General features: G+C 42.5%; 1 protein-coding gene across 1 annotated transcript in view; it reads right to left on the bottom strand.

The window, feature by feature from the left end:
• Positions 1-27840, bottom strand: part of LOC126456648 (cyclic nucleotide-gated cation channel) — a 1140961-nt gene that overhangs the window by 31249 nt on the left and 1081872 nt on the right. The window contains exon 15 of the mRNA XM_050092391.1: positions 10046-10220. Within this exon, the coding sequence (XP_049948348.1) occupies positions 10046-10220 (175 nt within the window). The remainder of the gene's footprint in view (positions 1-10045; positions 10221-27840) is intronic.

Here is a 27840-nt window from a genome sequence, read left to right as displayed (position 1 = left end):
CAGCAGAACGGTCATTTAGCTCCCTTAGACGTCTGAAGTCATATCTCCGATCAACAGTGGGACAAAAGAGCGATTGGCTGTTCTTCATGCCCACCGATATGTTTTGGATGAATTGAATATCCGACCAGTCATTAACGACTTCATATTCAGTAATCCAGTCAGTAGGTCGACATTTGCACCTTTCTAAAGACACTCTAGCCCTAATAATGGCGTTTAGAGTAATATTAAAAAATCTTAATAATAGAGAATTAAATACATACATAATGTTGAATTTTCAGTTTCGAAATATTAGTACTAGTTTAGTACTCTATTACTATATTACTATAGTACTGTATTACTTATTTTCAATTACTTAAATATTTTTAGGGTGTAAGACCCAATTAAAACCCGCTATTTACATACTTTTTGGCTGAAAGTATTAGGCATACTGTATTAACTTTATTAACTGTATTAAACCATTAACTTTGTGATATTGCTTTATTTATTCAAAGTAAGCTTACATTAGCTATTTCACTTATTAATCAAAGTGCTATTACTGTGCGACAGCAATATTTTATGTTTTATTCTTTTAATGATAGTTTAGGATTTATTTACATATAATTTCAGACTTTTCAGAGCTATATATTCTCTGCTCTGTAATAGTCTATAAGCATGATTATTACTGTAAATTAAATTAGCTTTTTACGAAAGTACCGCTCGTGTTTATGTTTTGTTTCTTTTTTCAAAGCCAAAAAATGTGTCAGGCTTGTCGAGTTTCCCGGAGTGTCGAGTTATCGAGAATCCCAATTTCTGGGTTCTAATGTTGATCATATGACTCTAACATGCTTAAAAAAACTTTAAAATTCACTATTTTTCATCTAAAATTTAGAAAATTTCCTGTGGCAAGACTCCCAATATGCCCCCCCTTAATATTTTTTATACGTTGGCTCCCATGTGTATGTTACAGAAAAGACACCTCGTGAGCTAAAAATTAGTGTACGTGCACTACGGTAGAATGCAGTTCGGTATGGATAGGTTTACTGATAAAGAGTTGGTGAATACCAAATGCGTCTCACTGAATGCAACGGAAGACCAACATGACAAAGCTGTTCCCACAGCGACGGTAAACATATCACCGTACTTTCGCATGTATGCGAGGGTTCTTTCGGAATCGTCTGTTTTGTACTGTACGTCTTGTTGATCGCGTATTACAGTCATATTGTTGTGCAGATAAATTCACAAGACACAAAGTTGGGTAAAAGCCGAATAACTCATGTTTACATTATTACTCTGCAAGGAGCCACTGAAGACTACCGGTCCTTTGTAACAAAATTCTCAGAGAAATATTAGGACAACTTCCGAAATTTTGTGGATGGAGTTCTTGCATAAACGTATGTTGTATTATGGTGATTAATTTTCAGTGCCATTTTTGGAAGACACGATGTAGAATCCTGATTGGAATAGCGAAAATTACACTTTGTGCTCCACGCTTTTGCTGAGAGTTCTGGATGCTCCCTTCAATGACAGTACGATGGTTCCTTTCGCGAGCAACTGTGTCAATGATTTCAAGACCTAACAATGACAAAGGAGATACACAAAGACAATATAGAACGAACGTAAAATACCAAAGACAGCCCGTGTTTGTGGAGAAACTCACTCTACTATAATACAATGCAACTTTTGAAGTTATGGTTGAGAACTGTACCAGGGTTTACGATGTTTCTGACTATGAGTTTAGCTAATTTCATCGCTCACAGGAAACGAAAGGTTGTATATTTCCTACGGTTTTTAAAATCAACATGCAAGAGAAGCATTTGCCATTGTTTCACTTATTATGATAATTTAAAACAGCACATGGTGTAAGTTGAGAGAACGTTATTTGGAGAAGAGGGGTTCCCTCGCTGGCGTGCTCATGGTGAAAGCTGAAATGTTCACGCTAAATTGCCTCGCGCGTTCTCTCATTTTCATTAAAATTCAATTTAACCCCCCACCCCCTCCCCCCTGATGCTGTTTCAGTGTGTTTTAGCTGTATACACACACCACGAGTCAGCATGAAAGAAAAAAAGTGATGGATAGGGTAGTGACCTGAAACTGGCAGAATATTTACTTTCCGTGGCTGCATTAAGAAAGCCTTACGAGACGGGTGCATTAAATCAGAGCACGTTTTACTCATTCTATGACTTAAAACTTTCATCATTAGTGGCTCATTAAAAAGTCACGGACTGATACACTGCCGTACGCGTTCGGACACGATGTGTGCTTTAGGATAATTTCTGAATTTCTCGTGTCTTTCAACGCATATGGTGTTTTCGTGTACGTATTTAGTGGACACGTATGCGGATCCGAGCTCCATATGCCTGTACGACGTGTGCGTGTGCGTATGTGTGTGTGTGTGTGTGTGTGTGTGTGTGTGTGTGGGTGGGTGTGAGAGAGATAGAGAGAGAGAGAGAGAGAGAGAACGAGAGAGAGGGAAAGAGAGAGAATCGATACCGGGAAGTAATTCTCCGAACGATAATCAGGAAAGTTAGCGCCATTCTGTATTTTCGGTAGTTCTAAGTGTGTTGGACAGCCAGAAGTCTCCAAAGTTGCTACTCGTTACGGGGGCCTCACGGAGCGACGGCCTGCCAAGCTTGGCTGCCACTACACAACCTCTGGAAATAAAATCCTGCTTGTTTACAAGTTACTGCGTTTGAAGACCGGTTGTCGTTTTCACTTAACGCTTTATTTTTTTAACAATTCCCCTAGTTGTCTGTGTCAGGTGTCGATAGCAGACTTTGTTTCTCGCTGTTTGGACTCCTATTGGTACTCACTGCGTGCAGCCCTAGCAATGTTTTCTGGCGCCGTTAAACAATAAATCACTAAACGGAAATGCAAACGTAACAGGGCTATGGTAAAACGCAAAAACAATTATAAAGAGAATGCTATAAAGTATCCGCTACCAAAAAAAGTACTCATAGGCAGTTATCTATCAACAGAGAGAAAAAGAGAAGCTTTAAGATTTTTTTTGACATGACTCAAGTTGACTAAATGACAGATCCCAGGTTTATTTGGCTAGATCCTCTGTACCTGTAGATTTAATTGTCCGCGGCTCTTCGTTTCTGTTACATCTTTAATACAGTACTGGCCATTAAAATTGTTACACCACGAAGATGACGTGCTACAGACGCGAAATTTAACCGACGGGAAGAAGGTGCTGTGATATGCAAATGATTAGCTTTTCAGAGCATTCACACAAGGTTGGCGCCGGTGGCGACACCTACAGCGTGCTGACATGAGGAAAGTTTCCAACCGATTTCTCATACACAAATAGCAGTTCAACGGCGTTGCCTGGTGAAACGTTGTTGTGATGCCTCGTGTAAAGAGGAGAAATGCGTACCATCACGTTTCTGACATTGATATAAGTCGAATTGTAGCCTATCACGATTGCGGTTTATCGTATCGCGACATTGATGCTTACGTTGGGCGAGATCCAATGACTGTTAGCAGAATATGGAATCGGTGGGTTCAGGAGGGTAATACGGAACGCCGTGCTGGATCCCAACGGCCTAGTATCACTAGCAGTCGAGATGACAGGCATCTTATCCGCATCGCTGTAACGGATCGTGCAGCCACGTCTCGACCCATGAGTCAATAGATGGGGACGTTTGCAAGACAACAACCATCTGCACTAACAATTTGCAGCAGCATGGACTATCAGCCTTTCTGGATACAGAAAATGTTCGACTGCTGCCCTGGCCAGCACATTCACCAGATCTCTCAGCTATTGAAAACGTCTGGTGAATGGTGGTCGAGCAACTGGCTCGTCACAATACGCCAGTCACTACTCTTGATGAACTGTGGTGTCGTGTTGAAGCTGCATGGGCAACTGTACCTATACACGCCACCCAAGCTCTGTCTGACTCAATGCCCAGGCGTATCAAGGCTGTTATTACCACCAGAGGTGGTTGTTCTGGGTACTGATTTATCAGGATCTATGCACCCAAACTGGGTGAAAATGTAATCACATGTCAGTTCTAGTATAATATATTTGTCCAATGAATATCCGTTTATCATCTGCAGTTCTTCATGGTGTAGCAATTTTAATGGTCAGTAGTGTATAATGAGCAAGTAGTAAGTGCCCTGCACCATATTGGTGGCCTCTTCGTACTTCATTTCATGCTTATAGATGACGCTGCTTTCCGGGTGTAACGCCTGTCTTGTTTATATCTTTATTCAACAGTTATTTGCCTTCTTCAGCATACGACCTGCCAAGGTATGCGGTATACCCGATTATCCGTATGATATCTTTTACAGAACATAGCTGACTTTTTAGTTATATCGGAGGTATCTCTATCCACACCCATCTGCATGCCACTGATTGAACTGTCTGCGGCTCTTAATTTCGATTACCTCCTGATCCAGAAATTCGTCATTTGCACCATATTGTTGGTGTTCAAACCCAACTGTAGTACCCAACTATCGCCGAACAGTGCCTTGCAGGCGACAATTTTCGAGATCAGTATATCCAAGAACGCAATAGAAGTTATAGTTGCGGACAATTTAGTCAACAGGGACAAAGCTTTTGGCCCTGTTAAAGCATTGGATCTGGCACTTAGTTTGCTTCAGTCAGCTGGCCAGTGTGGCCACGCGGTTTAAGGCGCTTCAGTCTGGAACCGCGCCACCGCTGCGGTCGCAGGTTCGAATCCTGCCTCGGGCATGGATGTGTGTGATGTCCTTAGGTTGGTTAGGTTTAAGTAGTTCTAAGTTCTAGGGGACTGATGACCTCAGATGTTAAGTCCCGTAGTGCTCAGAGCCATTTGAACCATTTTTTTGCTTCAGTCATGTAGGAAAACATCTCATGCTCTCTGTCTGCTCACAGTTAAATGCCTTTTAATGTAATCTTACTGCAATCTCTTGACTTACAACTTTTATGGCCTGTCTGTTGGTTTAGAATTTCTGTTGCTTGTTTTATTCTTTAACGGCGCCATGAAACAGTCGTTCCGACGGCACGCGGCTTTCGTTGGAATCCAAACGACGAGCAACGAAATAATGTAACTACATCTAGTGCGTGGGAGAGAGTACCTCCCATTTAGGCCAGTCATCATTTATATTGCCCAACGCGGATAGGGATTTCGAAAACCTCGGACATTTGGGTCAAACCGTATCATTTTTCGGGACACATATACAGTCTGTCGACGATAGGTTGACCGTTTGCGTCGCGGGAAAGCGCGGTGCATGAAATCATTGACTGTTGGCTGCTTCTCATTGTACTCAAACTATGGCTTCTAACAATGCTTGCCGCTGGTTGTCTGATATAAAACGAATTAAACCACCTACGAGCCTATTATCATATAGTGAATTTGAACTTTGTTTTGTTAAAATATATTTACTTCCTGTCAATAGAATATTTCCAGGCACCAAAAAATCCGGGTTTACCGCGTTCAGTTGTGTAAAAATATCTGGACGGCCCCGAACGCTCTCAAAACTAGGTCAAATCCTGGAATGCCCGGAGATATGGCAGCTCGAGTTCCATTGTTCCAGTTGTTAGGGCCTTCTCCCGTTTCAATCACGTAAGCAGCGCGGGAAGAGTAATTATTTAAATGCGCCTATACTTGCTGTAATTGGTCTAATATAGTCTTCGCCAATACGTATGGGGCTATAATATATTCGTAGTGTCATCAGTTAAACCTGAATCTAGAAACTTTCTAACTAGGTTTTCACGGGATAGTATAGGCCATCATAGAGGAGGTAGATCACCTTTCGGAGAATTGTCCATACAAATTAATAGCATAAACGTATGATGATGCAGATATCACTAGTGATTCGTGATGCCGGGTGCAGGCTCTTGTGATGAAAAAGCTTCACAGTGCTTCACAGGCCTACATTGATTGTTATTCGCACCAGATTAATCTGATAATTCTTAAAGTCGTTTCGATTTAAAACACGCGAAATATGTTAGTTGCAAGATGACTGAGTCTCATCGTGTCATCTGAGAGCTAGCTCCAACGCACCACAGAAACGAACATAATTAGTAATTAGATTTAGTATGCACCTATTATTTGCTGTCTAATGCCATGGACCATCTGTACGCACAGTCTAATTGGATAGCTATATTTACATTGCCTAGACTTGCCTGATTCAAAAAGAAGTCCGGGTTTCCTAATTTTGTCATGGAGGGGTAGAAGTCACACTCTACGTTTAGGCTACGACATATCTCCAAATAATTAACAAGGGAAACACAATAAGGCGTTTTCCAAATCACAACCACATAGGGATTCATGCTTGTTGTGACAGTTCGGAGTAAAATATTCTATTGAATTGACGAACTTTAGTAGAGTCTTGAGTTATAATTTTTCTTCAGACTTACTTGAATTGAAAGGTTCAGAGAGCAAGGATATGACTTAACTCATTATTGCATTCATTTAATTGTTGCCTCAAAATTCTCTGTGGCACACACTTAAACAATGGACACAAGACAAAGGAAATAGTTACTGGTTGGCGAGCCGCTGAGACGTTCGCTCTGTCGGGCCTAAGGCACTAGCTACTTTATATTATTTTGGCACTCTTTAGACGAAAATTTTCACACTTTCGTATTTTTGGGCCGCAGTCATGTAATTTTTGTCTTAAAGGGAGGAAGCTTCAATTTATATCTCCTAATTTGGTGTTTATTTCTAGTGGATTAAAGGGAACAGCTCCGGCCTTCGCCCAACGACAAAGGCAAACCTTCAAAAACATCGATCGGTGCTGCTGGTGTTGCCATCGTCGGTTGTTACTTTAACCATAGCTTCGCGACTTGCTGTCGCTAACTGTCGCGCTATTTCAGGAGCTACCAGTTTCTTGACGTGGTTTTGCAGCTCGCTTCCACCTGACCTGTCACCTTCGCGGCGTGGCGATTACTGTTCCGGTTGCTCCCGGCTTCCCTCTCCCCTCTCGGGTGGCTCGAGTGGGTTGTTTATATACCAAAGGTCCATACATGAGTCCAGTGTTGCCAAGGCTTGCTTCCGCCCCTCCCCCCCCCCCACCCCCCCCCCCCACGCCCAACCCTGACACTCAGGTCCACGTCCGCAAGCTCAGTATAAACGAGTAGTCGCCGGCACGCTTGCGGCCCACATGGCTGCTTTCGGCGGCACTTAGAGCCCGGGAATTTAAAAAGAGATAAATGGCGCTTTACTTCTTCAAATTGGTTCAAATGGCTCTGAGCACCATGGGACTTAACTTCTGAGGTCATCAGACCATAGAACTTAGAACTACTTAAACCTAACTAACCTAAGGATATCACATACATCCATGCCCGAGGCAGGATTCGAACCTGCGACCGTAGCGGTCGCACGGTTCCAGACTGTAGCGCCTAGTCGGCCGGAATGGTCGTGCGGTTCTAGGCGCTACAGTCTGGAGCCGAGCGACCGCTTCGGTCGCAGGTTCGAATCCTGTCTCGGGTATGGATGTGTGTGATGTCCTTAGGTTAGTAAGGTTTAATTAGTTCTAAGTTCTAGGCGACTGATGTCCTCAGAAGTTAAATCACATCGTGCTCAGAGCCATTGAAACCATTTTTTTGTAGCGCCTAGAACCGCTCGGCCACCCCGGCCGGCTTTACTTCTTATTTTGTATAGAAAGGTCAGAAAGCAAACACAGTTTAACAGAAGTAATGCTGGGTGTAGCGCAAACATGCAAACCTATACAGCAGCCGACCTGGCCAATGCCAATGCAGATACTAAACAACTTAACTTCGTAGGAGGCAGCACACTATGTTGTCCGCATATCACGCATTTGCTGTCGAGGACGACCCTACACAAAGCAGCAGCGCTCAAAACTGCTGTCTTGATGTGTTAGTGAGCTCTTTCGGAGAACCGCGACCATTAATCAAGGCAGTGATCAAAGGTGTGGAAAAAAATATTTTGGAGTTTGTGTTAAAATCTTCATGTGTGTGTTTCAGAGTTCCATGCGAATTGCAAAGCCTCATATTAACAGAAACATTAGCATATGGCAATAATTACGAGAAGTATGGAAGATGTTGGGGAGTTCCTCAGCCAAACAACCTGCAAATGTCGTTCGGCAGTTCTGAAATGCGCACCCTAGACCAGCACTAAGAAGTATAACACGTTTCTACTTCAATCCATGGTTTCTGATGTCGAAGTTTTTGTCACATCCCAGAGCTTGAGACTTTTGTATCTGACACGTATTTTCACTTGTGGAGAGACACATATGAATACTACTCACGCTAAACAAGGATATGTATACAAGCAGCTGACGACAGTGTAAGACGTCGTGGTCTCCTGACCTTCATTGCTTACATATTCCGCCCTCACAATCATGTTCTGCACATCAAGACGCTTCATTCGAACCCAAACTCGATAAGATAAAGTCAATGTTGTATGAATTCATGTAAATGATATGCAATTGACAAGTGAGCGCACCGTGGTTGAAATACTGAAGGCTGGTGTGCACACATACATTCCAGACACGATAGTCACAGAGGCTTTTAGTTCAGGAGAGAGGCCGCACAGCGGGACGCCACGCCCTTCAGAGGATGACCCAGCCAATGTCAGCCGGTGACTGCTCGTGTAGCGGACAGTGTGGGCCCGAGTGAAAAAGGGGATCGACCCCGTGTTTGGCTTAAAAGCAAATTCCGCTACATTGTGTGGGAGCAGCCAGCCTATGCATTCTTTACACATAGCACACAGTTTCAGAGTTTTTCACAGGGAGACAGCAAACGCCAAACGCCAAAGCTGCAAGCTTTCGGATTGGTCGCCTTAAACGAAACGTCATTCTCCCGTTTTAGAAGAGCAATGCTAATTGGCTGACGATATTTCTGACGCCTTGAGCTGAAGGAATAATGGAAGAGACCGAAAGATTTTCCCCTTCATGTCTGGCATGGAGAGGGCCGTACCGTTGTCACTCTTGGAGCGAGAACACGTAACGAGGGTGTGCGCGCTCGCACGTGTACTCGAAAGAGCAAGGAACAAGTCTCTTCTCAGTACTTCACTGGGAGAGCACCACTGTCGAGAGCGAATGGAAGTGCTACTCTATATTGAGTCCTTGCGATTAAGCATTGTTCACTGTGTTGGCCGACACACTAATTGTGCGGTGTGAACAGACAGAGTTATAGTTAAACGCCTGTCAGCGAATTTTGAGTGGCATCGCAGTGGACTGGTTATCTGACCGGTGTACCACGCCAATAGTTAGACTAGGGGCGAATAGGAATCTTTGACTTCATCAAGGCATAGGGAAAGTTTGATTGGCAAAGGCCAATCCAGATAGAACGAGAGTTATCTTATTTGTCAGCAGCGAGTGGCGCAGACAGCAGTCATTGCAGCTTACGGTAATGTGCGCTACAGCTATTGCGAGCCCGATATTTCCTCCACAACAGTACACTTCACTGCATTTCCCACGCGACAGCCTCGACCGTACCTATCAACATTCTAAAGGATAATTATTCAAGTTGAGTAGGCGCGCCTCTCAGCCATTCTGCCAAGGAAACAAGCATCTTAAACTTTGTATAGAAATTTCATTAGCGAATCCTATCCTTGAAAGGTAACTTCACATTCCGAAAAGAACCAGGATGTAACTTGTTCAATTCATAACTAAAAGTGTCATTGTGATTTCTCAGAATTTTTGCAAAATAACTAGTAACTTTCGTTAGTTTCATGTTTTTCTTACACTAACTAGCATTACTCCAGTACCCAAGTAACCCACTAGTTACGTAAGAAATTTTGTGAATTTTTGTGTCATTTCCTTACAGTGGACGACTCCAGAAGATATTCATTGCTGAAAGTTTTTCAGGCATTTCCTTTTGGAACGTTAGGAGCGTCTGTCTGACTTCTGTAGTAGTGTGGGGGTGGAAATTGCACCTTGCAGGAGCCACAGGGTGAAGGGTACATCTCAGATTAATCCGTTGCGCAGAATAACAGAATAATAGATCAACCCCACACCTCAGAACAGTATTGGTGGCTTTAGATACCATAGCAGAGGAATGACACACACATATTTTCCTGACAGGTAAATGTCTCGACAGTAATGAATATAGCAGCAGATGGCAGCTGGTAGGACAAGCGGGCACGAGTAAGAGTGCGGGTGGACTGGTGCTTACCGGGAGGTGGGGCTGAGCGCGGGGCTGAAGAGCGAGTTGGCGGAGTAGGGCGGCGGCCCCGAGGACGAGCCTCCGGTGAGCAGCGGCTCCAGCGGTGACACCCACATGTCCTCCAGCGGGATGCGGCCGCGAGACTCCACCAGGCCCGGCGTCGACTGGCTGCGCCCCATCGCCGCTGCAAAACCAACACCGCCACAGTCAGTCTGCCGGCGTGTGACAGTCAGAGTGCTCAACAAGTTACACACAGCAACAGGGGACCTGGAGGCGTACGGCATCTACGTACTCAGAGTGAACGCGCGGGTTTCATTTACTGCAGCGCTAGAAGCATCTCTAGCTCTACTGTTGTCTCATTCGCCTGACTAAATAACTAACATATCTTGGACTAACACTCGATCAAAAATGAATGTGGAACTATCAGTTGCTAATTATCCAAGAGTATCTCCACCACAATAGACTACAAGTAATAGAACAACTAACTGACCGAAAACGGGTATTAAATCCCACGATCATAATCCACACACATTAAACCTTCATCCATCCCATCCTTAACTACGTCAATGTGTAAGTAGGTTTTTATGTTGGTAACGCCACGTAGCGCTCTATAAAATCACTGAGTGTGCTGTGTGCAGTCTGTGGCTGGTTTTCATTGTTGGAACCTGCTATTGTAGTGTTGGGCAGTTGGCTGTTAACAGCGTATAGTGTTGCGCAGTTGGAGGTGAGCCGCCAGCATTGGTGGATGTGGGGAGAGAAATGGCAGAATTTTCAGAGCGGACGATATGGAGGTGTGTCCATCAGAAAGCGTAAATTTGTAATACTGGATATCATGAACTGAGATATATATATATAAAATGACTTTTGAACACTATTAAGGTAAATACATTGTTTGTTCTCCATTAAAATCTTTCATTTGCTAAGTATGCCTATCAGTAGATAGTGCCTTCAGTAGTTAGAATCTTTTATTTAGCTGGCAGTATTGTCGCTCGCTGCATTGCAGTAGTTCGAGTAACGAAAATTTTTGTGAGGTAAGTGATTCAAGAAAGGTATAGGTTATTGTTAGTCAGGGCCATTCTTTTGTACGGATTGTTGAAAGTCAGATAGCGTTGCGCTAAAACTATTGTGTGTCAGTATAGTGATGATCGGAATAAGTAAAGAGAGAAAACTGTTTGAGTACGTTGAGTTTTGCTCAGCTGTTTGAAAATCAAATAACGTAAGAGGTTTATCAGCACTGTAATTCAATAATTTTTCAAAGGGACGTTTCAAATGTAGAACGGACTTCTGCTCCTCGCAAATTTTATCAATCGCCGAACAACATGCACTCTACCTCGCGTTCCATTTCTGACTATCTTCTTCCAACAGTGTCCAGTGCCAGATCAGAAAGTCCCTACACCACCTCAAACTCTTCGACACATTCAAATTTATTACACCTTCCTTGAAGTAGAGTCCAGACAACCTATTGTCTTCTCCATCCTTGAGAATCCTGTCCAGCTGTTGCGTCTGTATCACCACATCATACCTTCCCTCCACCTCCAAACTCTCCATCTCCATTTCCAGAGTAACTACAGCTGCCTTACTCTGCCAGATCATGAACTCATCCCCAAAATCTACACTTCTTTCCCACTTCTGTTCTACACATGCCGTCCCAAAAGAACAGTACAACCCAGCTATTCCTTTTCTAACCAGTATTTTACTCACGAGGATATAAGATGAACATCAACAAAAGCAAAACGAGGATAATGGAATGTAGTCGAGTTAACTCGGGTGATGCTGAGGGAATTAGATTAAGAAATGAGACACTTAAAGTAGTAAAGGAGTTTAGCTATTTGGGGAGCAAAATAACTGTTGATGGTCGAAGTAGAGAGAATATAAAATGTAGACAGGCAATGGCAAGGAAAGCGTTTCTGAAGAAGAGAGTATAGATTTCAGTGTCAGGAAGTCTTTTCTGAAAGTATTTGTATGGAGTGTAGCCATGTATGGCAGTGAAACATGGACGATAAATAGTTTGGAAAAGAAGAGAAAAGAATGTGGTATTACAGAAGATTGCTGAAGGTTAGATGGGTGGATCAAATAACTAATGAGGAGGTATTGAAAAGACTTGGGGAGAAGAGGTGTTTGTGGCACAACTTGACTAGAAGAAGGGATCGCTTGGTAGGACATGTTCTGAGGCATCAAGGGATCACCAATTTAGTATTGTAGGGCAGCGTGGAGGGTAAAAATTGTAGAGCGAGACAAAGAGATGAATACACTAAGCAAGTCCAGAAGGATGTAGGCTGCAGTACGTACTGGGAGATGAAGCAGCTTGCACAGGATAGAGTAGCATGGAGAGCAGCATCAAACCAGTCTCAGGACTGAAGACCACAACAACAACAACATTTTACTCATCTAACATCCACATCCCATCTAACAGCTCCTTATCCCATAGACACCCCACATTTCCATATAACCTTCTCTACAATACTTCCAACACCATAATCCCTTTTCATAATTCCCAGAAGCCTCCATCACATCATCGTTGTAATGAAAGCAATCTACATGACATCAACACCATCTTGTCTTATACATCATCATCTATTTAATACTCTTGAATTATTCTATATTAAGATTAAAATCCATGTAAACAGTTGGCCGACGAGCGGCAGTTTGCTCGCTGGCAGCCCATCCCATTCGTACCAATGCAGACCACCGTTAAAAATATAATTACCTCATCACTATCCTTATCCCTAATGACGTCAGACGAAGTTATGTGAACATCTTATTTCCAGAGAATCTTTTCTGACATCAGCAACACAATTAACTTATCTTTCGTTTGCTATCGTCTTACAACACGTTTGGGAGTGTTTTGAAGCGTCAGTCACCTTGGCGTCGTTCTGAGACTGCGTTGGCCTGTCAGCCGTAAACAGTTCTAATGGCTGCAAATTATCGATGGCGCCGTCGATAATCTACTTGCGATACCTAGAGCTACGGTACTATTTCTACTGTCGTGATAACACACACAGTTCGTGGAAAAATTGTGGCCATCAAACACGGCAAACGAAGATAATTAAAGATACTGGTCGATGTAGAAAGGCCGGAAGAGGGCATATGAACTTAATACGCGTCTAGAAACACTGTCTACCAAAACATTACCATGAAAACTGGACAAACCATTCATGGTAGAGCTCTTAATGTCATTCTGTAGTAAACTATATGAACGAAAAGAAGAGACTTATTTTTCATAGGGAGCACATACGTCAGTACTGCCGATTAATATGAACATGAAACGTTAATTTTTTGTACTTTCTGCTACAGCAACACGAGTTCCTGTTTGGAGATCGATACGGAAAACGTAAGATTCTGAATGTCGTACTTAAATCATCTTGATTTCCGTGCTTGGAGAAAAGGGAAACTAAAATGGCAAAATCATTGAAAGATGCTGTTGTTTATTTTTTTATCCATGCAAGTTCTAGCATATTATGTGGCATCCTCAGTAGCGTAACATATAATTTGTCTGTGTTATACGAAACTAGGAACATTCTGAGGTTGACAGCTGAGTTCAGAAATGTTGAAACTTTTGATCAAGCAGCATTGGTATTTGTGTTTACCCCAAAAAGGGAAGGACTACAGCAAGCTAAATAAGTTCAAATATACAAGAATTACGTACACAGGCAAACTGTAAACAGCAAAAAACTCGACAGGTCTGTAGAAGTGTACGTCCTATTACCCTGACGTCCAAGACCTTAGCAATTTTCGAATAAGACTAATATATAAATCACAAACTAACCGAAGATAACATGAGGCTGCAGCATCGATGGATGAAGGCCTAATAAATCAACAGAGTATTACAAAAGGTGAAATTACTTCACCAATGTATCTAATTTGTCTTTTTCCAACTATCAAGCATCGTTTATGTCATATCCATAAATGTCATGTACTAGTTTGGTACTATATGTGTTTTGGGTTCTAATAGGCCAAGAAGGTGGATGACATATGTCTTAACAGCCACTAAACTGCCTGTAATATATTGTTAATCATATTTCGCATATAATCATCAGTCATACGTGGCGAAGTCAATGAAAGAAATGTCAACAACTGGGATGCAAAAAAGTAACTGTGGTATGTGTAGAGATTGGACTCCCTGATCTGCTGATAGTTAAGTGACCGTATCGCATTGTGCTTTCATCAGCTGCAGTAAATAAGCTGGAATTGTTTTTACACGGACTATAGGTGCCAGCTACTGGTAAGGTGAGGTTGCTGTACTGTCTCCGCTGATAGTGTGGATTGCAGTTGTACACGTCTGAATTAATAACGGAGAGTCATATTTAATGATCAGAATAGTCTCAAATAAATTTTACTTGTGCGTGTGAAGAATTTTGTTGTCCCTATTGATTGTCGTGTTTTTTCTGTTGCTGGACCAGTATTTCAATAATTGATGCCAATAACGGCTATAAGTACTGCATTGTTAGTCAATAACTGCATCAGGATATTCAGTAGAAAACGTATTTAAGTAATATTCCTGATTGCAGCTTTTAGTGTAGTTTACTTCGGGTGTATACATCCACAATGAACAGCAGCAGCCAGTTAACTAGAATTTGTTGAATTTGTTGTTTGTATTAATTCCACAGTAAAATTGTTAGTGGAACGTACTTGTACTCCAGAGCGAAATAAGCATACTGATACGAATGAGTGCGTAAATGTACCACTTTCACTTCAACTTTTATGTCATTGACTTGCGTGCTGTTAAATCTTTGTCGCTGTGGAGCTACGTCTACATCTACATCTACATCCATACTCCGCAAGCCACCTGACGGTGTGTGGCGGAGGGTTCCTTTAGTACCTCTATCGGTTCTCCGTTCTATTCCAGTCTCGTATTGTTCGAGGAATGAAAGATTGTCGGTATGCCTCTGTGTGGGCTCCAATCTCTCTGATTTTATCCTCATGGTCTCTTCGCGAGATATACGTAGGAGGGAGCGATATACTGCTTGACACCTCGGTGAAGGTATGTTCTCGAAACTTCAACAAAAGCCCGTACCGAGCTACTGAGCGTCTCTCTTGCAGAGTCTTCCACTGGAGTTTATCTATCATCTCCGTAACGCTTTCGCGATTACTGAATGATCCTGTAACGAAGCGCTCTACTGTCCGTAGGATCTTCTCTATCTCCTCCGTCGACCCTACCTGGTACGGATCCCACACCGGTGAGCAGTATTCAAGCAGTGGGCGAACAAGTGTACTGTAACCTACTTCCTTTGTTTTCGGATTGCATTTCCTTAGGATTCTTCCAATGAATCTCAGTCTGGCATCTGCTTTACCGACGATTAATTTTAAATCACTGCTAATGCCTACTCCCAGATAATTTATGGAATTAACTGCTTCCAGTTGCTGACCTGCTATATTGTAACTAAATGATAAAGGTTCTTTCTTTCTATGTATTCGCAGCATATTACACTTGTCTACATTGAGATTCAATTGCCAATCCCTGCACCATGCGTCAGTTCGTTGCAGATAATCCTGCATTTCAGTACAATTTTCCATTGTTACAACCTCTCGATATACTACAGCATCATCCGCAAAAAGCCTCAGTGAACTTCCGAGCCACAAGGTCATTTATATACAGGGTTATTACGAATGATTGAAGCGATTTCACAGCTCTACAATAACTTTATTATTTGAGATATTTTCACAATGCTTTGCACACACATACAAAAACTCAAAAAGTTCTTTTAGGCATTCACAAATGTTCGATATGTGCCCCTTTAGTGATTCGGCAGACATCAAGCCGATAATCAAGTTCCTCCCACACTCGGCGCAGCACGTCCCCATCAATGAGTTGGAAAGCATCGTTGATGCGAGCTCGCAGTTCTGGCACGTTTCTTGGTAGAGGAGGTTTAAACACTGAATCTTTCACATAACCCCACAGAAAGAAATCGCATGGGGTTAAGTCGGGAGAGCGTGGAGGCCATAAAATGAATTGGTGATCATGATCTCCACCGCGCCGAAAATTCAAAGCGTTTGACTTTGTCATCGGGTGTCAGGGCTTGTAGCAATTGTAAACGGTAAGGCTTCTGCTTTATCCTTTTCCGTACGATTTTCCAAACCGTCGGCTGTGGTACGTTTAGCTCCCTGCTTGCTTTATTCGTCGACTTCCGCGGGCTACGCGTGAAACTTGCCCGCACGCGTTCAACCGTTTCTTCGCTCACTGCAGGCCGACCCGTTGATTTCCCCTTACAGAGGCATCCAGAAGCTTTAAACTGCGCATACCACCGCCTAATGGAGTTAGCAGTTGGTGGATCTTTGCTGAACTTCGTCCTGAAGTGTCGTTGCACTGTTATGACTGACTGATGTGAGTGCATTTCAAGCACGACATACTCTTTCTCGGCTCCTGTTCCCATTTTGTCTCACTGCGCTCTCGAGCGCTCTGGCGGCAGAAACCTGAAGTGCGGCTTCAGCCGAACAAAACTTTATGAGTTTTTCTACGTATCTGTTGTGTGTCGTGGCCATATGTCAATGAATGGAGCTACAGTGAATTTATGAAATCGCTTCAATCATTTGTAATAGCCCTGTATATTGTGAATAGCAACGGTCCCACGACACTCCCCTGCGGCACACCTGAAATCACTCTTACTTCGGAAGACTTCTCTCCATTGAGAATGACATGCTGCGTTCTGTTATCTAGTTAGTATATAGCTTTCGTATATGAATGTTGTTGACCATTTAGAAGTAAGGGGACACTCTACTTAGATTTTCAAACGGCAGTCGTGGCAATTGAAGTATGCGATTGTACTATAGTAAATCTCTGTATCTGTCCAATATCCACTCAGCTGTTGTATCAACTGACTATACAGTACAGGTTGTCAGCTATTTCATTGAATTTTCGTGATAGCGTACTTCACTGTAGTGTCAGTTTATTTTTTGCCTCGTACGTAGCAACATGTGCCCCGTAGGGACCAGCGAGCGATTCACGGATCAGGCGGCCTTAAACCTTCGCCCCGAACGACTCAAGTCACGGTATAGAAGGACGACGGTCATAAATCTAGCTAATACTGTAGTTACGCGTGGCATCATACTTGTTCATACCGTACGGCAGCCGAATAAGAAATGAGATCGTACACACAATCAAATTGTACCGTATATTTTGCGTCTACGTGTAAAATTTTCTACGACGAGGCTCCGAACCGGCTCACTACGAATCCCTTCCCTTCCTTCGACCCGCTCAATCATCGGCAAGGAAGGCCGCTCGATTCATCACGGCTATGACACGTATCGTTCCCCAGAGCTGAAGACTTGTAAGATTTCCCGGAGCCAATACGCTGGCACAACACGGAAGACGCCCGAGGCTCGCGCGGCAGTCCACTGCGCACGCGCAGTTTGCGGCCGCTGCGCCACCTGCTCCTCCCCCCCCCCCCCCCCCAACCTCCTACACCCGCTGTTTCGCGCAGTTCCCTCCGCGCGCCCCGGCAGTTACTGTGTTGTCGGAAACGCGCGCACGCCGCAGCGTTCATCCATCACCCACCCTAACGATCGGTGTGACAGCCGCCGTAATGCGTTCGGGGCGATCTATTATCCCAGAATCCTGGAATCACTCTTGAGGCTCCAGCAGTGACAGTCAAACAGCTGCTATCGCCGGCCAGCAGGAAGTAACCAGCCGATACTTATTACATGGCAGATACGTTCGAAATGCATCCTCTGCTTTCTTCGCGATTTCCCTTTAACTGTGCACCGTCTCTAGGGATGGTAACATGTGCTGGAGGAAGGTTAAAGTATTCGTCAATACGTACGTGGGATGTATAATAATCGTGAAAACTGACATAGATGAACGTCTATGGTAATAGAAGCAAACTCGTTCCATTAAACATGGGTGTGGTTATGAACTTCCACTGACTTCAGCACGAAATATTGCCCAAGGTACTACAAACATATTTGGAATGCTAACTTTTCGATTAAATCCCCATCTAATTGGCCTCTAATTTCACCCATGGAACGTGGTTGGGGAATGGGTTGATGCGTGATTGGCAAAAGGTGACATCTAATGCACCAATATGGTCTAAAATGGATAGATCGTGCAGGTCCTGTGAGATGCAGAGTCCGAAAGTTAAATGAGCGCTGAAAAATCTGCAGTTGAGATGCCAGAAATATTCCAGCATATGGATTCCTGCTAGAGATGAACCTTTCTTTCCGTTTGTTTGGATCATTAATTTCAGAAGTATTTTAGGCAGAAAAGTGGAGGTAATGGACTTGTTCCACTATTGAAATAAGCCCTTCATATGTAAATGTACTCTAGTACTCGTTGCGGTCGTCTTTGCCGATACTGTTAATGTGGGACTGTCGCTTGGTTGTTGTTTACACGCGTTGCGGGATTCGCCGGTATCAAGCAGTCTTCCAGGACACGACGTAACAGTGTCCAGACCATATGGCTAATGTCATCTGTTCACTGCCCACCCCATGTGTCAGCATGATTAACGTGCGGTGTTAGAAGAGATGATGTACATTAGACGTGATCGATAAAGATTGATTTTCGCTGCTAGTCAAGGGAACGTTACTGAAATGAAGGGAATGTCACCCTCAAACTGCGATGTGTTCACACTGACTGGGACGTCAACACAACATCACAGGATGGTTTAAACCAGCATAAATAGTGAAAGTGAGATTATGAGATACCTTCCCCTGGTAAAAAGTCGCAGAATACTTCAGAGGTGGTGGGTTGAATGAATCATATCAGACATTACTAAACGAACTAGAGACGATATCAGAATTTAGTAACGGGCAAAGAAAAATTCATAACCGATTTTCATGAAGAAGACTGTATGCTAACTTTTTCACTCTGCAGAGAAGTGAGAGAATAGGATAGGTGTAGTCCAAATATCACAAAACATTAACATATATGTAATCGACAAGATAGATACGTATAAACACATCCGACGATATTAAAGGAAATCCATAGCGCCTTTTCACAATATTTATTTGTGTTGTTTCCTTTTTAAGTATTAAATAACTATAAAACAGCTGTATTTTTCTCCTTCAAGAGAGATGACTGTTTCACTGTTAAAAAGTTTATTGTTTAAACAAAGTTGTTTCATTTACTTATGTTCCTCTTATTTAATCGCAGTGTAGTAGTTTCTTTGACAAGTTATATTAAAAGGTAAATAATCTTTTGTCAGGTATGTGGCCACTTTTTGTGTAAAATAATTCAGATCCTCGTGGAATCACAAAAACAAAATAAATAATAAGAGAAAGGGCTTATTCCGTGTTGCTGTTAATACTGCATAACAACATACTACTGAAACTATTTTCATGTGTACTAAGGAATCCTACAAGGACCTTCAATGAACGTAAACAGCAGTGAAACAACATTTTTTGGTAGCCGCAGAGGCTGTATTTTACATGTACCTCAAAATAAAAGAACGATAAGAAGACACAAAGTACCAAATCTAGTACTGTAAAATGAGAATGTCGGAGAATGTTTTACTCTTGCATATTATACCATTTCTGGAGACCAGAATCTCTTCTGTAGGAATCAACATGGTTCCGAAAACAACGTTCTTGTGAAATGCAGCTCACTCTGTTCTTCCACTAGATCCAGAAATGGGAGGTACAGGACCCTAGGTAGATGCCGTGTTCCTTGACTTGAAGGAGGCGTTCAGTGCAGTAGTGCACTGCTACCTAATGAACAAAAAACGAGCACACGGCACACGAGACCAACTGTGTGACTTCGCTTAGTATTTTTAGCCAACAGAACACGGCAGGTCATTCTAAATGGAGACAAGTCTTCAGACGTTAAAGTGATGTCGGCCGTGCCCCAGGCGTGTTATAGGAGCATTATTTTTTACAATATATATAAAAGACGTAGTAGATAACGTCTGATGTTTTATGAGGCTTTTCGCAGATGGTGCTGTTGTACACAAAGAAATCGCCACACTAGAAAATTCTAGCGAAATGCAGAGGATCGAGCCTAGGTGCAGGAAGAAGCAACTGACTCTCAAGATGAACAAGCGTAATACGTAGGCAGAAAGACCCTTTACTGTATGATTACACTATTGCAGAACAATCACTGGAAGCAGCTGCTTACATAAAATAACTAGGAGTATGTGGACCGAGTGATCTGATGTGGAACAACCACCTAAAATTTATCACGAGCAAGGCAGATGCCAGACTGAGATTCATTGGGCGAAACCTCAGGAAACGAAGTACATCAACATAAGAAGCAGCTTCGCAACTCTCTCTCGACCAATACCTGAATATTTCTCGACAGTCTGGAATCCATGTCAGATAGGATGGATAGAGGAAATAGAGAAGATCCAAAAAAGAGCAGCACATTTTGTTTCAGCTTCATTTAGTGAGGGTGAAAGCTTCACGGAGATGGTTAGTCAGCTTTAGTGACAGACGCTGCAGTAGACGCATTCTGTTTCACGGAGTGGTCTAATGTTAAAATTCCGAGAGCGTGCGTTTCTAGAAGAGTCAACCAATATGTTGCTTACTTCTACGTACATCCCGTGAAGAGACGGTGAAATAATTGGGGAGATTCGAGTCCACCCGCAGGCCTACCAGCAATCCTGCGAATCATACGCGACTGGAACAGGAAAAGGGGGAACTGCCAGTGGTCCACAGAGTACCCTCCGCCATACACCATAAGGTGGCTTGCTCTGCACAGACGTAGAAGTAGATGTAGACGCAGAAATGTCGTGGCGAGAACTGGCTAATTTCCAGTACAAGAAGGCAACGTCACTGTTCCTCCACCAACGTCAACATCAAAATTATCTACGGGAGAATCCTTGTCGTTCATGTTTCATTCTGTCCTCATGCAGATCGCTTTCCAAGTGACGTAACTAAACATGAAAACATTCCCCAATGCAATTCAGATGGTAACGTTCAACGTAACGGGGCGGAACGGAACATCAACGCCATTAATTCTCGGGAAGCCATGATCACTCATGTTACAGAACTGGATTTTGCAATTTTGTGTTTCCTTAGTCTTTATTTTATTGTCTGCATTGTCTTCGTTCCACACTGTATACTTTCCAGTGAGACTGATATTTTCTTGTTTGAATGTCCTTTCACAAAAAAGATGAGAAATCAGAAAGGGAAAAAGATGTAGGTTTTACGATGCATAGACAATGAAAAAGCCTACACTGTGTGCAAATAAAAACGTTAAATCATTACACAGTTTTCTAGACATAATAATTAACAGCAAGCAAAGCTCTTTAGAAAAAGAAAAGGTTAATTTTTTGACGTTATTTGGTACTTAGAACGAAAAAAGGACACAGTGGATATGATAGAAAGACTGTGAATTGCCTTCTGTTTTTAGTTTGATGTGTATCTCTGTATATATTTTCTCTAGCAAATAATTGTCGAAATATGACAGGTTTTCGTATTTTTTTCTCATCTCAGCAGTTTACCATTCACACTTTGCTAAGAAAATCTGTTGCGAACATAGACATAGGCATCCGAAAGGGGGGGGGGGAGGGGGGTTAGTGGGTTGGGGACAGAGCAAGAGGGGACATTTTCCCAATCCTGAAATTTGGGGGTATCAACTCTTTAGTAATTACAAGCCTCTCGCACATTTGTAACAGTGATCGTCTGCGATGCCAGTAAATCACAGATTTAGCATTGCAGTAAGCTTTGGGAAATGCTGTAGCTTTATCAATCACCATGTAACTTAGGTATGTTTGGTTCTCGCTCTGTCAGAGTAAAATGCAGGCGGCGGGTTCGAATCTGCCTTGAAGTCCACTTCGGGGAGTATAAACCCGGATTTTTATGTGAATTATTTCTGACACATTTTAATTTCCTTTCGTAGATCATACTTATTTTTACAAATTTCAGCATCAACCTAAGGCCACTGTTAAATAAATAAAAACACTTTTCTAAAGAACTTCTTGAAGATCTTACATTTTATCATAAGAAGCAAGTAACTCCAGATCATTAAGTCAAAAACATGTCATTCGCATTGGTATTAATAACATAAAATGAAGTACTTTGCATTTACTAATGAAATATGCACACTAGTTACATATCAAACTAATCTACATGAGAAATAATGAGCAGATACCTGTCAACTGCTGTGTGGTTCCTATCTGCTACACCGTAACAGCTATACTTGTACAAAAAACGGAAGTTTTAGAATATTAGCCCGTTTTGAATAAATTTCTGGGGACTCCCACTGTTAGGAATACTACTTTAGCCAGTAATAAGTTTTTTGATGCTAGTTAAATGTGAAAGTCGTAAGAGGTATGCGATGTATGCGCTGCCAGCAAAAGGCAAGACTTAGGAGAGTCTCTGACCAGAGAGCAGTATGTAGTTAGTTGTTGCTTGTCGCTAGTCTGCTAGTCGATAGTAGTCGGCAGTAGTCTGTAGTAGTCGTAGTAGTCGGCAGGAGTCGGCGCGTGTCTGCGCTTGTCTGCAGTCTGCTCTGGTCGGGACTCTGGAGGATGAGTATTATTGTAGAAGGTAAAGAAGCAGCCTTGCGCATATCTAGTAATGTATGTTAACTGTCATTTAATTTCTTTCAAAAAATGCCCCAATAATAACTTTTATAATATAAAGTAATTTTTTAAAAAAAGCATTCATTTCAATTTAAAGATTTTATCCAATGAATAATTAATTCCTTTCACGAGTCACAAAGCATAGGCCAGCATTGCACGGAGCTGTGCCGAAATTTTTTTATATAAGAGCAGATATATTCGCAGTTTTTATTGAGGGAAGAATTTTTGCTTTTTTTTATTCAGAATACAGGGCCGAGGCGCAGCGCTGCTGTCGTCATAAAATTTACCAGGTTACTGAATTTTCTTTTTTTTTTAAATTACTTTATATTATAAAAAATTATTATTGGGGCATTTTTTTTTAAAGAAATTAAATGACAGTTAACATACATTATTAGATATGCGCAAGGCTGCTTCTTTACCTTCTACAACAATACTCATCCTCCAGAGTCCTGATCAGAGTCCCGAGCAGAGCACACAGCCGACGCATGCCGACTCCCGCCGACTCACGCAGACTACTGAAGACTACAGAAGACTAATGCCGACTAGCGACAAGCAACAACTAACTACATACTGCTCTCTGGTCAGAGACTCTCTTAAGTCTTGCCTGTTGCAGGCAGCGCAGACATCGCATACCTCTAACAAAGTGTATTCAGACTTTTCGCATCACCGATGGTATTCAATAACGTCTTTGTTGGTACTGGGCTACGCAAAGTGACATCGTGCTGACGTTCCGTCTAGTGTGAACACACTGCGGTTTGACGGCGACGTCGCCTTTCGTTCCGTTTCGTAACATGTATTATGAATCGACTTTAAGTGTGTTCTGCGATGATGTTTCAAAGACGATGAAAGAAAGCTCCCCAACACGGGTATTGTATTATGGGCACAACTGGAACCACGAAAATCACGTGAAAATCGGCATTATCTGAGATGAGCAGTGGCCGTCTAGTTAAAGTGGCTCCTTGGTTCACGCTGTGCGCTGTGATTACCCCGTAGACACTGCTCGGCGATTTAATTACTGCTGTCCAACGGCTCAACGTGGACCTCAAATCGAACTGTTAACAGGGTGAATACTCCGGCCATTTCCCGGGGCTGGGTGTGAAACTAATGGTAGTTACCCCCACACTTGTCTACAGACAGACTGGCTCAATGCCAAAATATATAAATAAATGCAACAGCTGCTTTTACTACGAGATCTGAGGCCTTTAGGTTCCGCTCCGGATGTACCAATGTTTCCTAAAATTGAAATGTAGGGGTTTGGTGCAAGTACAGGCAATTCGGGAAAATAGATAGAAAAAAATTCAAACTACCTCACTGACAGAGAAAGAAATTAGATACGGCCTTATTGAAGGAATTCTCGCCATACTTGCATGAAAAGACTCGGGGAAACCACGCAAACACAGACAGCATTGTATGGTGAGGACTATGCCGCCAAGTTTGACGCCGTGTTGGCTCAAATGGCTCTGAGCACTATGCGACTTAACTTCTGAGGTCATCAGTCGCCTAGAACTTAGAACTAATTAAACCTAACTAACCTAAGGACATCACACACATCCATGCCCGAGGCAGGATTCGAACCTGCGACCGTAGCGGTCACGTGGTTCCAGACTGAAGCGCCTTTAACCGCACGGCCACACCGGCCGGCGACGCCGTGTTCCTTGACCTCCGGGAGGCATTCGATTCTGTCCTGCAGCGCTGTTTCGTGAACAAATTACGAGCTTACGGGGTATCGGGTCACATTTGTGACCGAATTCAGGACGCATAGATAGAGTGTAACACTCCGTTCTCAACGAAACAAAATCGGCAGATGTAAAGGAATCCTCGGGGTACCGCAAGCGAGTATTATAGGACTGTAACTGTTTAAAATTTGTGTTAATGGCGTAGTGGATATTACTGGAGGTTCCATAAGAGTATTCGATGAAGAAGCAGTGATATATAGGAAGCCTAGTACATCACGAGATTGTAGCGAAATGCAGGGAGACTTGCTGGGGACTGACAGTTGGTCCAGGGACAGGACACAAAAAAATAAAATTGAACGTATTGTACATATGTAGATGAAGAGAGTCAATACTGTTACGTGATACTATTGGCAGCCTATCTCCGTACACAGCCGTAAAATACCTTGAAGTAACCATCCGGTAAGACAGAAACTGGGATGACGACCTAAAACACGTAGTAGGAAAAACAGATTTCGGACTGAGATTCGTTGGGACAATCTTAAGACAATGTAATTTGTTCGACAAATAAATGGCTTACTAAACGCTGGGGCCCTCACCCAGCAGGGTTAGTAGAGGAGACAGAAAATATCCATCGAACCCGACGGGTTTCATCGCGGAATCTTTTACGTGCTCGCTGTGACAGCGTTACAGAGATACCAAACAAACTCCACTGACAGACGCAACAAGTGAGGCGTTATACCTCGCAGAGAGGTTTTCTGATGAAATTCGGGGAGTGCATGTTCCAAGAGTGTCGGTCAAATTTAATTGCTTCCTCACACGTCTCGCGAAAAAAATGGTTCAAATGGCTCTGAGCACTGTGCGACTTAACTTCTGAGGTCATCAGTCGCCTAGAACTTAGAACTAATTAAACCTAACTAACCTAAGGACATCATACACATCCAAGCCCGAGGCAGGATTCGAACCTGCGACCGCAGAGGTCGCTAGGTTCCAGACTGTAGCGGCTAGAACCGCACGGCCACTCCGGCCGGCCGTCTCGCGAAATGATCATGACAAGAAATTCAAAGAAATTAGAGCTCATACGGTGGTTTGTTGACAGTCGTCCTTCCCAAGTACCCTACGCGAAGATGCAACGTAGACTGAACATGTACGTAAGACACTATGAAAAATGTTACCGGTGAAATGGCTAAGGGATTAAGATTAAAAGCATTATTGCTTTTAAATTCCTTTTTTTTACGTGATTAAGAAGATACTCGCCACCGGCCCTAAAGCAAACACTAGATTTGAAGCAGATATCATCTTCCTGCAATAGACGACTAAAAATTATTTTTATCTCAGCTATGATACATAAAAGCGAGACATATCAAATATGAATATGTAAAAACTTTCCAAAGGACAAACCTTATATGTGTGAAGAACGACAAGTTAGTGCATTTTGGTTTCTTAAATCTAGTTCTTAGCAATACAGACTCCAATATTTGCACCTCAAATTATTTGTGAGCATTCGATGCATAATACTTACGCTACGAGTGAGACTAAATGCTATTACTTACAGGGAAGTAACACTGAATTAAATCTAAATGTAAGTAGTCGATAAAAATACTTCTTTAGCGATATTAATTAGCAGTATTTTTCAACATACGTACTTAAAAGGCTGATATTGCAACCAAACAGCTGATACAATTGTCACTTAGAACTAGAATATTACGATATTACTACAGTCTGTATAGTAGTTAGAAAACTGAGCAGCTGCTATGCTTAAATACCACAAGGACCACCACTCTATGACGTCACAAAGCAATGACTAAGGGGCTTTTCCTTCACGCACAGTAACAAGATCTGCTTTGCGGTGGGTCTGGTTAAAGACTTTGGATAGTATCCGCACGATCTGCCATCTTTCCGTTTTTGTCCTCTTTTACATACATATAGCCTCCATTCGTCTTACAAATTCAACAAATATTCTGCAATTCTAAAATGCTGAAAATTGATTGTCCCTGTCTCAGTATTGAGGTTTACGTTCCTGCCGAGCTGTCTCCCGTGTTTATTGCAAACCATGTTAGTGATGTACACGCTCTTCTGTCTCCTGTTTCAGTCCCTAGTTTGTCTTGGAGTTCAGGATAAATTGAGTAGAATGCTGTTGTTCATTCAGTTAACTGTCAGTTTCAGGAGGTTACAACTGTGTGTTATTTTCTTTTGATAGCCTTTATATCCGTGCATATACGTAGTTCTGAGTACATCTGAAGATTTACAATGAGCATTCAATAAATACCGCAACACATTTTCGGTTGAAAAAATGCGGAATTTGTTGTTTGACATCGTGGAATATTCCCGCTTCAGGCCCTATAGTTCCATGAAGTTCCGGTAGGTGGCCGGCGCTATACATGGCGTTAAAACTGCAGTCTATAACGGAGCTGTGTTCCAAGGAGAGAGCTGTGTTGATCTTCTTATGTCGGAAAAACAGAGCATCGCAGATACTGAAATGGCACTGAGAGGAATTGCTTGCGCGTTATGAGGCTGATCCTGACAATTTTTTGTCGAACATCGTCACAGGCCATGAAACGTGGGTTCATCACCTCTAACCGGAAGGAAAACGGGATCCATGAAGTGACGCCACACCACCTCTCCTCCGAAAACAAAGTTTAAAGCCACCACCTCAGCCATGACGACCATCTTCTGGCACTCTAAAGGAGTTATTCTGTTTGATGTCCTCCCTCATAGTACAACAACCAACTCTGAAGCATATTGTGCTAGCGTCAAACTACTTCAGCGTGTTCGTCCACACAAAAATGCAAACGAACTTCTCCTTCTCCATAACAACGCAAGGCCTCACACAAGTCTCTCCTCCCGAGAGCTCACAAAACTTCACTGGACTATTCTTCCTGATCCACCTTACAGCCCTTATCTCACACCTGCCGACTTCCATTTGTTTGGCTCAATGAAGAAAGCACACCGCGAGAAGCAGTATGTGGAAGATGGGGGCGTGGCGATGGCATTAAACGGAGATTATGTAGAAAAATAAGTTTTTGTAGCCAAAGGAGTGGGGAATGATATGTGGCGTATTCGAATCCTGAGTAAAACCAACCTGCTTTCATAAAAATGTGTTGCATTATTTATTGAACGCAACCCATATTACCAATAATTTCAATGTAGCCAGTACGTGTAGCATGGAAATGAACTGCTGTGTAGTGATGAAATCAATAGTGAATGTCACTTTCACAACCAGGAAAAGTTTTTCATAAAAATGAGTAAAATATTAGCATCGAAATAAAGTGTTACGACGATCATGACCAGACAACAAGAAATTTACTGTATTGTAATGTCATAGTCTCAAATTAAACTTCTTTGTGTTTAACTCAACATCAGGTAGAGTGAGGAATGAAGTGAGTACAACGATACTGTGGTGTACATGTACTACTTTGACAATAAATGAATGTTTAAGAGTAATAATTGTGTGAAAAACCTCAGAACATAGCCAATAGAATTTATTTATTGTGTCAAACTCAAACAAAGATGCTTATGCGTGATACCATATTACGGTGAATCGACGTTCCCAGTACACAGACGAGCTGTGTAAACGTAGCAGACTTCGGGCGATTCCTACAATATCCCCAATAATCGAAACGTTTGAGGTACTATTTACAGAAGCAAGCTGAAAACATAGCGAACTGATAAGAAA

This window comes from Schistocerca serialis, chromosome 2 (assembly GCF_023864345.2).
Source record: "Schistocerca serialis cubense isolate TAMUIC-IGC-003099 chromosome 2, iqSchSeri2.2, whole genome shotgun sequence".
NCBI classification, from domain to species: domain Eukaryota; kingdom Metazoa; phylum Arthropoda; class Insecta; order Orthoptera; family Acrididae; genus Schistocerca; species Schistocerca serialis.
The sequence above is the reverse complement of the archived record's forward strand: the minus strand, read 5'-3'. Positions and strand labels throughout refer to the sequence as shown.